The sequence below is a fragment of the Sceloporus undulatus genome, chromosome 2 (genome assembly GCF_019175285.1).
Source record: "Sceloporus undulatus isolate JIND9_A2432 ecotype Alabama chromosome 2, SceUnd_v1.1, whole genome shotgun sequence".
NCBI classification, from domain to species: domain Eukaryota; kingdom Metazoa; phylum Chordata; class Lepidosauria; order Squamata; family Phrynosomatidae; genus Sceloporus; species Sceloporus undulatus.
Window position 1 is genome coordinate 189,328,308 of NC_056523.1, and position 12,625 is coordinate 189,340,932.

General features: G+C 43.1%; 1 protein-coding gene across 1 annotated transcript in view; it reads right to left on the reverse strand.

Annotated features, from left to right (window-relative positions):
* Positions 1 to 6,293, reverse strand: part of IKBKG (inhibitor of nuclear factor kappa B kinase regulatory subunit gamma) — a 19,814-nt gene extending 13,521 nt beyond the window's left edge. Inside the window, exons 1-4 of the mRNA XM_042452414.1 lie at positions 6,145 to 6,293; positions 3,453 to 3,647; positions 1,116 to 1,324; positions 231 to 329 (exon numbers count right to left, since the gene is read on the reverse strand). Coding sequence (XP_042308348.1) covers positions 231 to 329; positions 1,116 to 1,324; positions 3,453 to 3,636 — 492 coding nt within the window. The 5' untranslated portion in view covers positions 3,637 to 3,647; positions 6,145 to 6,293. The remainder of the gene's footprint in view (positions 1 to 230; positions 330 to 1,115; positions 1,325 to 3,452; positions 3,648 to 6,144) is intronic.
* Between the last annotated feature and the right edge of the window lie 6,332 nt (positions 6,294 to 12,625).

A 12,625-nucleotide genomic window follows, 5' to 3' on the forward strand; every position in this document is an offset into this window, starting at 1 on the left:
GTTATTCACAGTTAGGTGATCAGTCCCTTCAGACCAAACTCCAGCTGTGCTCCTAGATCAGGTTTCTTTAAACTGGTGTCCTCCAGATGTGCTGAACTATAGCTCTCATTTTCCACAGCCAGTTACTGGCTAGGTGTCCATGGCCATAGGGTTTGAAGGAAAATGAGAGCTACAGTTCAGCACATCTGGAGGAAGGCTGGCTTAGATGGACACAAAGCATTTCTCCTTACCACAGCAAGTATGTTCTTTTCTTCAGTAATGGTCACAGTGTCTTGGTCATCTTGTGCTCCAGAGGCCTCTTTCTCTGAGGGATATGACTGAGAAGCTGCCTGTAAACCAGAAAAGAAAAAAAATCCAATACACATAGGTTGACAACAAAGACAAAGGGTCATCAGAAAGATAAGACAGACAGACAGAAGATGTGGAGATATATTGGTGTGTGTGTGTGTTTTCATAGAATCTTACAATTGGAAAGGTCTGCAGGAGTCATTTAGTTCAACCTCCTGCCATGTAGAAATATACAACTAAAGCACTATTGAGAGATGCCCTAAAACCTCTCCCTAAAGACCTCCATAGAAGGAGAGTCCATCACCTTCTAAAATACTCCTTAGAGACTTTCACAGGAGAGTCCACCACTTCCAAGGCAGTCCATGCCTCTGTCAAACAGTGGGATCTCTCTTCTAATCTGAATATATTAGTTCACATTCTAGTCTCTGGAGCAGCACTAAACAAATTCACTCCCTCGTCTACATTTCAAAACTTCTATTTACTTTCAAAAATCTCTCTTTATTCTGTAGAAAGAACTGCTTTCTGTAACATGCTGTTTTGAGTATTGTGTGTAGGTACGCGTGGACATCAAGGAGACAGATTTATCAGTACTAACAAAAAATATTGATGAGTGAATACATATCTGTCAGACATCCATAAATATAAACTCATTTTACAACATTGTTTTACTGTCTTTCCTGGTGACCCCTAGTCCTTGATGCCAACAGACACATTACAAAGTACACAAAACACCAAGAATCACAGGAAGCAGTTCTTTAGGCAACACCACTAAGCATTAACAGGGAATGGGGAGATGAAGGAAGACCCCCAGCCAGCCTCCCAGTTACCAGCTGCTTCTTTAGTTGTTCCACCTCCTGGGCAGCCTGCTCCAGCTGTTTTTTCAGCCCTGTCCGTTCTGAGTGCAAATTTTCTACCAGCAGTCGAGCCTCCTGGAACTTGCGCATGAGGAATTCCTTCTCCTCCTTGTGGGAAGCCTGGAATTGCAGGAACTCTCGGTAACGCTCCCGAAGCATGTGGTTACTCTGGCGGATGGCTTCTGTACAAAGAACAGAGATAGAGGATGTTGGACCTTTCTTCTTCAGGAGTGACAGAATCATTACATTCTACCTGCTCATGGAAATGAATGAATGAGTGATTTCACCTTTCTTTCAAATCCTCCCTTTACACTGTAGCCATTTCTACTATTCCATTTTGAGAATCCAGTTCTCAGTATTAGAAGCACAATAATCTGTTCTTACTTATCATGTGCAACAATTCTAAGTACAGGTTGAATATCCCATATCCAGGTTTCCAAAATATTACAAAATCCCAAATTATCCACATGGGTGGCTGAGATAGTGATACTTTTGCTTTCTGATGGTTCAGCAATACAGCAAACTTTGTTTCATGTGCAAAGCTATTAAAAATATTATGTATAAAACTACTGTCACATTATGTGTATAAAGTATACACAAAACAACAATTTTATGTTTATATTTGGGTTCCATCCCTAAGATATCTCATTATATATATGTAAATATTCAAATAACAATAACAATGACAATAATAATAATCTGAAATCCAAAACACATCTGGCTCCAAGAATTTTGGATAAGGCAGACTCAACTTGTACTAGGAAGACATTCACAAGAAATTCAGACTTAGTCAAGAGGCTGGAAGACCATAAAATCCAATCCATACAAGACAGGACACTATCTTTCACTCCTCTGTCGCCTGCTTCTTCCTCTATTCAGATTAATTTACATAGGTCCAAAACACACTGCAGAAACAATCCAAAGTGAGACCATTTTAACTGTCTTGGTTCACTCCTGGGGAATCCTGGGAATTGTAGTTTATTGTGGCCCCAGAGCTCTGTGACAGAGAAGACTATGGCGGGTTACAAACCGCCACTTGGGACGTCCGCAGGACGTCCCATTTTAAAAAAGGGGCGTCTCTTCTAGACGACCCTGGCTCTAGTACGGACTCTGTCTGTACAATATGGCACCGGCCGTTCCACACGGCCGGCGCCATCTTTATGTATCGGACGCTGTGCGTCCGAACATGTTGCGGCATCTGTGACGTCGCGAATGCGCCCCTGGCGCCTCACAACGTCACAGAGGCGCCGCAAGAAGAAGCTCCATTTTGGAGCTTCTTTTTCGGTCCGTGCGGGAGCTGCGCGGTGTGGCTGCTGCGGCTCCCGCATGGAGCAAACAGCGGCGGCGGCAGACCGCTTCAAAGCGGTGGTTTATAACCCGCCTAAATGTCTCACAAAACCACACTTCCCAGAATTCTCTAGCATTTAGCCAGGGCAGCTAAAGCGGTCTCAAACTGAATTATTTCTGCAGTGTGTTTTGGGCCATACTCTAGTTAGAACATCCCACAAGGAAGCAGACAAGGTACACAGAGACAAAGTCTTACATAGGTTTTGTCAGACTGTTGAATTTACATATGGCAAAGTGCTCATTACTTTGGATTACTTCCACATCCTATTATATATAAGTTGATACAGGCTAATTCTATTTCTACTGTAACTACAGTATTAACTACTTCACTTTCGTAATTTGTAGGAACAAGCTCAATTGTGATTTAACAATTCCCATTTTCCAGAGATTTGTCCTTGCACTGTAGTCACTAATTTCAACTATAATTACATAAATGCAGCTTCCTTGCTGCATTCAAATATGGATTATTTTACCACAAAAAGCTCAAAATCACAAAAATATTGTTATTTATACCTAGGCCACTTTGATTTTTAGGCACTTGCCTGACAACCACAGGCGACCAGATATTCTATGCTGACGAGTGAATGGGCTTACAGGTAGGATGCTAGGATGCTAGTGGAGGGCATCTTTCCCTTCTCTACACTCAACTCAGCAATGTAGTAAACTGCTGGAAGATTTAAGGGGATCTTCTGGTTTATAACTTCTAATCCCCTGCAGACTAATATTTTTATGGGCTTATTTGCAGGACTGCCCAAAACAGGGGTTGAATGTGATTAGCTTCTTGGAGTCACCGCTACAAAGAAAATTGAGTCATAAAACAGCATACATGAGACCTTACTGGAATGAAAACCACTCAGAGCAAGTAATGCTCCCAACAGTTTAGTTCAGATAAACCAACTAGCGAATGTTTCATCAGTCCACCTGAACAAATCTCTTCCAAATCTCAGTCCCTTGTGTCCTTACCTTTCAAGTCTCTGTTCTCAGCCAGGAAATGCTGCACAGCTTCATGTCCAGCCAGCTCAGCTGGCAAATGAAGAGGGCTATCTTTGCCAAGAGAGGAATCATCCCCCATCATGCTGCAACCACTGTTGGGGCAACTGCCTGGCTGTACCATGTCACAGCTCCAGCCACCTTGGGCTGCACTCATCCATCCAGGTCCTGGAAACACAGAGGATAATGAAAAATGGGATCGATACACACAAAAGGCAAAGTCCAGTTCATTCAGTCACATGGGCCTCCATCTAACATATGTCATGATTTAAATGAGAGGAATAATGGGACTCTCCCTATTTCTAAGTGTAAACATAAAACACTTTTGCCGGGTCATATCACATCAAAGAAAAAAGTCTCATTCAACCATTTTTCTCCATACAAACAAAAACAATACATACAAATTAGCGTGTCAGAGAAAAATCAGGTTGAAGCTTTATCCTCTCCGTGTGTGTTTTACCCAGCTTGATCCATGGGGAGAGGTGGGTAAGAAATAAATATTATCATTATTACTATTATTATTATTATTAGATGGAGGAACACTTAATGTGAATCTTCCTGTCACAGGTTGGAAAGTCTAAGACAGGGGTAGGCAACCTGCGGCCCGCGGGCCGGATGCGGCCCGGCAAGGCCTTGGGACCGGCCCCCGCCGGTCCTGCCGCCGATTGCCGCTGGAGCCTTTGGCCTCTCGCGTGAGGGCGTGGGGCCTTTGGCCTATCAGGAGGAGGCAGGCAAGGGGGGGGCAAGCGGCAGGAAAGGGGGGCAAGCAGCAGGAAAGGGGGGCAATTGTCTATAGAAGCCTCTGAAACATGCATTTATGTTAACATTTTTTTAAAAATCAGCAATTTTTTTTTCGTGTCTTCCATTTGAAAATTTTGTCCTACATTTGTCCCGGTTTATTTATTTATTTAAATTTTTGTAAAAAATATTTATTTATTTTTTATTTATTTATTTATTTATTTGCTTCGGCCCTCCAGTTGTCTGAGGGACAGCAACCCGGCCCCTGGCTCAAAAAGATTGCCTACCCCTGGTCTAAGAAATACTCAAGTCTGTACTCATAGGAACAACTAACCTTCAACGCCCAATTACAAAGAGAAAGTGAGAAACTGGATCCTTGCATTCCATAGAGAACAACTTCACTGAGCCTAGATTCCTGACACAGAAGCTTGAATTCAGTGCAGAGTTTAAGTGTCAAGAGCAGACTACAACTCCCAGCATCCCTCACCATTGGCTATGCTGACTATGTCTTGTGAGAGTTGCAGGCACACAACAACAAAGTGGTTCTAGAGGAGCGCTTGGCAAGGCTCCTGTTTGGAACTGCATTTCTCACAATTCCCTAAAGGCACAGCATTTTGGCCTGGTACTGGGGGATTATGGGAATTATAGTCCCTGAAATGAACTTTCCTGAGCTCCACGACATATTCAGTGCAATACTCCTGACTCTACTCACCAAGGAAGAAACCACATCTAAGATTGCCATCCTATGCCCTACTTGTGAGTTTCCAAAAGCACCTGGCTGGCTGTTACTGGGAATGAGGTGCCAATCTGAGAAATCTATCTCCGGCAAGTCACACTCTCTCAGCCTCAAAGGAAGGCAAAGGCCTTCTGAACAAATCTTGTCAAGAAAACCCCCATGATAGGGTCACCATGAGTCAGAAACAACTTGAAGGGACACAACAACAACAACAACAAAGCAGTTCTAAAAGAGCTTTGCAAACTTTCTGTTTGGGACTGCAGTTCTCAGAATCCCCCAAGGGCATAGTCTTCTGGCCTGGCAGCAGCAGTGGATTATGAGAGTTGTAGTCCTATAATCCAATACAGCAACTATCCTGAGCTCCTTCACCTCTCTCTCCTTGATGCCTCTCAGCCTCAGGGGAAGGCAAGGGCAAACCTCCTCTGAACAAACCTTGCCAAGAAAACCTTGTAATAGGGTTGCTATAAGTTGGAAAAGACTTGGCTGGACACAACAACTAGGGCAAGTCACACTCTCTCAACCTCAGGGGAAGGCCACGACAAACCCCCTGCGAACAAATCTTACCAAGAAAACACTGTAATAGGTTCACCATAAGTTGGAAAAGGTTGGAGGCACCAAAGTCACACTCTCTCAACCTCAAGGGATGGCAAACCTCCTCTGAACAAACTTTGCCAAGAAAACCCTACGAAAGGGTCGCCATAAGTCTGAAAACGATCTGGTGACACCCAACAACAAGGAGGGCAGGTCACACTCTCTCAGCCCCAGGACAAGGCATTGGCAAACCCCCTCTGAACATATCTTGACAAGAAAACTCTGTGATAGGGTCGCCAAAAGCACCCAACAACAAGGAGGGTAGGTTGCCCTCTCTCAGCCTCAGGGGAAGGGAGTGGCAAGGCCCCTCTGAACAAACGTTGCCAAGAAAAGACCATGATAGGATTGCCATAAGTTAGAAAAGAGTTGGAGGCACCCAACAACAAGGAGGGCAGGTCACACTCTCTCAACCTCAAGCGATGGCAAACCTCCTGTGAACAAGCTTTGCCAAGAGAACCCTATAAAAGGGTCGCCATAAGTCTTGGTTTGGGACCTGGGTCCTGGCTCTCCCTTCCAGGATGAAGCACTCCCACTCCCATCATCCCCACCCAGGCAGAGACTGAGACCCCTCCGAAGGAAGGAAGGCAGTGAGGAGCCCACCTCAGACTCCAGCTCCCCCAATTCCGCCTCTCTCTCCCGCTTCCTCCTTCCTGGAGCCTTGTTTTGTTATGAGCCGGAAGTGACATCCAGAAAGAGAAAGCGAAGCAGCAGGGAACTCAAAGAGCAGGACTGGGGCGGAAGTGACGTCGGAGGAGGACCGGAAGAGGGGGGTCGCCCAGTTTGGGGGCAGGGAAGCCTGAGGCAGTGGTTTGAGCCTTGGACGAAGTATTTCACTCTTGCACTGCTGCTATTCCACTTTGACTGCTCCTGTTGCATTCTGGGGTTTGTAGTCCAGTGAGGCCTAAGAGCTCTCTGGCTGAGAATTCTACATGCCTCCTCCCTCAACTACAACTCCCAGAATGCAACAGAAGCCATAATAGCCCTTAAAGTGGAATAGCAGTACTATAAGAGTGTAGTGCAGTGGTCCCCAAACTGTGCCCTTTAGGAGAGATGTTGGACTTCAGCTCCCGGAATCCTAGGCTATTGGCCAACAGGGCTGAGGCTTCTGGGAGATGAGGTCCAAAACCTCTCTTAAAAGAGAAGAGGGGCACACTGTCCAGCCACTTCCCCATCCCCACATCCGGCTTCATTTGGGGATTTCCAAAGGGTTTCCACCAGAGGGGAAAAACCAGCAGCTCCTCTTGTGTGCAGAACTGCAACTGAAAGCAAATGGTTGGAGCACTTGTTGTCCTTGAGAGTGAGAGTGAGGGGGCGGGCAAGACTTCCACTAGGGCTGCAGCTACACTGCACAATTAATGCAGCTTGAGACTGCTTTTAATGCCAAGGCTCAATGCTAGGGAATTCTGGGTTTTTAGTATTTTATAGGTCCAAAACACACTGCAGAAACAATCCAGGTTGACATTGCTTGAACTGCCCGGGCTCAGTGCTAGGGGATCCTGGGAATTGCAGTTTATTGGGGCACCAGAGCTCTCTCTGAGAGAGAAGGCTAAATGTCTCACAAAACTACAGTTCCCAGAATTCCCTCCCATTGAGCCAGGGCCGTTAAAGCAGTCTCAAACTGGATTATTTCTGCAGTGTGCTTTGGACCATAGCTGTGTCATGCTTTGCAGCCCATTTATTATTATATATATTTGATATTGGTGGAAAGGGCTTTATAAATAAACTATTATTATTATTTGTAGTTTTATGAGATATTTGCCTTCTCTATTTGGTGCCACAACAAACTACAAATCACAGGCTTCCAGAGTATTGAGCCATCACAACTAATGCGGTGTCAAAATCTATTAATTCTGCAGTGCACATGCAGCCTATCTGCCCTGAACCTTGTGTACTGCATGCGCTATTCTGTTGTTATATGCCTTCAAGTTGTTTCATAGAATCATAGAGTTGGAAGAGACTCTAAGGGCCATCCAGTTCAATCTTCTGCCATGCAGGAATACACAGTCAAAACACCCCCAAGAGATGGCCACCCAGCCTCTGTTTAAATAAGCCCAAAGAAGGAGTCTCCACTACACTCAGAGGAAGACTATTCCACATTTTAACAGGTCTTACCTTCAGGAAGTTTTTCCTAACGTTTAGGTGGAAACTCTTTTCCTGTAGTGTGCATCCGTTGTTCCATGTCCTAGTCTCCAGAGCAATAGAAAAACTTGCTCCTAACTCAATATGACACCCTTTCAAATACGTAAGCAAGCAAAATTATGCTCAAAATTCTGCAACACAGATTCCAAACATACATGGAAAGAAGAGAAATCCCAGAGGTGCAAGTGATGTTCAGAAAAGGCAGAGGCACTAGGGAGAACAACACAGCAAACATACGATGGCTAATGGAGGGCACTAAGGAATTCCAAAGGAAAATCAACATGTGCTTTATAGACTATAGCAAAGCCTTTGACTGCATAGATCATGAAAGGCTATGGGACACCCTTAAAGACATGGGAGTGCCACATATCTGATAGCCCTGATGAGAAATCTGTACTCAGGACAAGAGGCTCTGTTGGAACAGAATCTGGAGAAACCGAATGGTTCCCAGTTGGCAAAGGAGTCAGGGAAGACTGCATCCTTTCACCCTATCTGCTCAACTTGTATGCAGAAAATATCATGCAAAGAGCAGGCTTGGATGCAGGTCTTTTTTGCCTGGACTACCACTGTTTTTATTGTGCTTATTTTTTTTCCCCTGGGCGATGGTTGGAGTTCTTGTGTAGGTATCTGTGTGTGTGCAGGTTTCTGTATATTGTGTGGCCCAATCGTGGGTTCTTTCTGTCTCTCTGTTAGTCTCAAAAGTGCATACTGATTCATACAACACGGCTAAGTCTTTCAATTCTGTCTCATTGTCTTACAGCTTCGATTGACCCAAATTCTGAACAAGAATCAGCATTTTGATTCATCTTATTTTGTTGGGCATTCTTCCAAAAACAAACAAACACACTGAAAATATGTCATGCAATTCATACAGGAGAAAAAAAGTCACGGGCTTACATTCAGTCTCAGATGTTATTTCTGATATCTGTTAAGATGGTGTAGACAAGGAATATCAGTGCAGGCAAAGGCCATCTCTTCTTGGCCATGTGGGGACAGGGATAAAGGGCAATAAGATAATTTAAATGCCATTAGCAACAGAAAACATTTAACTTTTGCTGTAGAGATGAAGGTTGCACCCGCACTGCAGAAATAATCCAGTTTGACACCATCCCAACTGCCATGGCTCAGTGCTACAGAATTCTGGGAACTGTAATTTTGTGAGACATTTAGCCTTCTCTCTCAGGAAGCCTTGGCGCCACAACAAACTACAGCTCCCAGAATTCCATAGTATTATGTCATGGTCATTAAAGTAATGTCACATGGGATTATTTCTGAAATGTGGATGCAGCCTGAATGTTACTTATCACTAGTAGGTAGTATTGTTACCTCCAAGGCAATAAAGACACACACCTCCTAATAGACAGCAAGAGTATTAATGCAATAGGTGAGACCACACCTGTTGAAAGTCCAGCTGCTAGACTCAGTCCATCTCCATTGTTTTGAAGCTGACTGCTGCTTTTTCTGATCTACAGATGCTGCTTCTGCACATTTTTTACAAGACACAGACCTCCAAGAAACATAATGAAGTAACCTCAGAGGAATCTAAGGGTCCATCTTCACAGCAGAAATAATGCAGTTTGACACCACTTTAAATACTGTAGCTCCATCCTATGGAGTCCTGGGTTTAGTAGTTTTACAAGATCTTTAACCTTCTCTGCCAAGGAGTACTGGTGCATCACAGAACTACAGATCCCAGGATTATGTAAGATGGAACCATGGCAGTTAAAGTAGTGTTAAACAGCAGTGCTTCTATAGCCTGAAACTTATTAAATTTTGGAAACAAATATTTATAAAAATTTTAATTAAAAAAGGAAACAAATACATGACTATTGAAAATTTTTTAAATTAAATTCAAACTAAAACCAGAAATATATCTTTTGAATATGTTAAATAAAACCCCAGTCAAGTGGAAAAAAAGTATTGGTGTACATTACTTTATATGATAACTGCAGCGAGATTGATTTTAGCCCAAAACCAGATATCACTTTTTAAAAAATTAATTCTCTAGTCATTGTAGAAGCTGATATATGAGGTAAAGTATGCAAAAGAAAACCAGTATTTGTTTTAATAGACGATAGCAAATCCTTTGGTTACATAGATCACAAAAAGCTATGGAACGCTCTTAAAGACATGGGTGTGCCACTACATTTGATAGTCCTGATAAGAAATCTGTACTTAGGAAAGGGGCCACTGTTAGAACAGGATATGGAAATTGTGGGTCAGGCAAGACTGCATATTATCACCCTACTTGTTCAACTTGGATGCAGAAAATATCATAGGTTTAGACTCAGAAGAAGGAGGAGTATAGATAGGAGGAAGGAACATCAAGATGGAAAGAGTAAAGTCCAAAAATAACAGAATGGATATGGAACATGTTGGATTAAATAGAGATAGATTAACAAATTCAATTAAAAATAAATAATTAGAGATATTAAAGAAATAATGGATGGAAGTGCTAGAACTACCGAAAGGAATATTAACTAGCTGAAAGAGAAGGAATTAGAAAGCAAAAGTTCTGTAAGGAAAAGAGAGAAGTCTTCAAGCAAATAAGGCAGAGTAAAGACAGAGAAATAAAGAAGACGGAAATAAAGAAGAGACAAAGATTAATAAATGTACAGGTAAAAAGTAGAGGTTTAGAAAGTCACTTTTATTTGTAAAGTAAGAAAGAGAATGTGATGGTAATGTAATTGATATTTCAATGTCTTGGTTTTGTGAAAGAAAGGAATGCATGGGATGGGTAGATTGTGGTTGTTTTTCCTTTTTTAAATTGTCATATGTGACCTAAATCATACTGAGTAGTAACAACAAAAACAATTATAATAAAATGTAAGATACGCAGATGACACCATACTATTAGCGGAAAACATCAGAGACTTGGAACAATTACTAAGGAAGGTCAAGGAAAAAAGTACAAAGACAGGCTTACCGTTGAACATAAAAAACAAAATAAAAATAATGACCATGGAAGATCTACATTAATTCAGTCTAGACAATGAGAAAATCAAAATAATTAAATATTTCCCCTACCTTGCATCAAACATGGATAAGAATGGAGATTGAAGTCAGTAAATCAGAAGGAAGACTAGGAAAGGGGAGGGCAGCTATGAAAGAACTAGAAAAGATCCTAGAGTGACAACAACAACAGCAATACAGACACTAGAGAAAGCTAGTGAGCTATAGTGGTTTGAGTACTGGACTATGAATCTGGAGACCAAGGAGTTTGTCACATGGGAGGAATTTCTCTTAATTTCGAATGAAAAGAAAGTGGAGCCAGAACACATTCACGTGAATTCGCTAGTTCAGCTAATTTACGTGAATGCAATCATGGTGTTCAATGTTATTGCATGATAGACTACCACACGCAATTTCAGGCAATAGCAAGCTATTTTCGGGCAATGGGAAGTCAGTTCAAATGCAATTCGAATTGACTTCCCATTGCCTGAAAATACCTTGCCATTGCCTGAAATTGCATGTGGTAGTCTATCACGCAATAACGTGAAACCCCATGATTGCGCTCGGACTCACTTCCCATTGCCCAAAATTGCGTGTGGTAGTCTATCACGCAATAACGTTAAATGCCATGATTGCATTTGGATTGCCATTGGATTATACTTCCAATTTCCCTTGTTTGATAAACTCCCAAGGCTTGAACCCCCACTTGGCCATGGACACCCCTGTAGATGTGATTGGGCAAAAGTGCCTACTTTCTTCCTTCAAAATTATAGCAGGAAAGACAAGACTTTATAGTGTTTCTAACTTTGCCTTTATTTACATGGTGCTTCCCCCTGAAGTCCTAAACATTTGGAAAGTTACCATACCAATTCATGCTGCTAGAAACTATCATTATCATACCAATATGGCAAGGGACAGGGCATGGCTGAGAAACTGTGGGTTATGCTACTTTTACAAAGCAGCCTAGTGTTGTTATACCCACTTTGTTGAGAAGAATTTGTGTGTACTTTCACAATAAAATGACTCCATAGACAAAAATGTGCAATCTCAAAAGAACATTTGTACAGTTCAAACTTCAAGTAACACAAATATTCTTTTATGCTCACTGGGCAGAGGTGGCTGATAATAATGGGGAAAAAGATATGAAGAATCCATGTGAGTTGTAGTCAAATGCACACCTGCAGGGGTAGCAGGTGGGGAAGGCTGGCTTGTTTTTATGTAGCATCAAGTGGGACTTCACTTGTGGCAACCTTTTGAATGAAAGATCGCCAGGATATTCTGTTACTAAAAGCCCCGCTGAAGTCTGGCAAAATCAAGCTTGTGTTTTCCATTATTGAGATCCACCTGTATTTATTTACGGTATTCTGTATAATCCAGCTCCTCCTCATCTGGCCCTGAAGAGAAGGCCCCTGCAGGTGGAGAAGCCAACCCTCCAGAAGGTAGGTCCCCAATGGGAGAGCTAATGGCTGCACGATGCAGCCTCTGTGGTGGTCCTGTGGGTCCCCTTCTCACCACACTGTGGTGACCAGACGCATGATCCAATTCTCCCCTCCTTCATAGCAGGTGAAGTTGGTGGTGACTCCAGACCCAGCCAATGACTGGTAACTGGTGGACAGAAAGGTGACATCCCTGTCTCCATGCTGCTCCTGGAAGTCAGGGACCAGGACCAGGAATGTGGTAAGACTGGCACACCAATGGGCCCGTGTGTGTGTGCGCGCCTCTGTGTACTCAGCAGAGGGACTGCACAGGAGGACCAGGTGGCATCGAGTGTTCGGGTCCACATCTCTCTGCTAACCACACATTGTTTTCCCCTTACAGATCACAGAATGGAGAAGACCAGGGGTAGGCAACCTGCGGCCCGGCGAGGCCTTGGGACCCAGCCCGGTCCTGCCGCCGATTGCTGCCGGGGCCTTTGGCCTCTCGCACGCAGGGGCAATTGTCTATAGAAGCCTCAGAAACATGCATTTATATTAACATTTTTTTAAAAAAT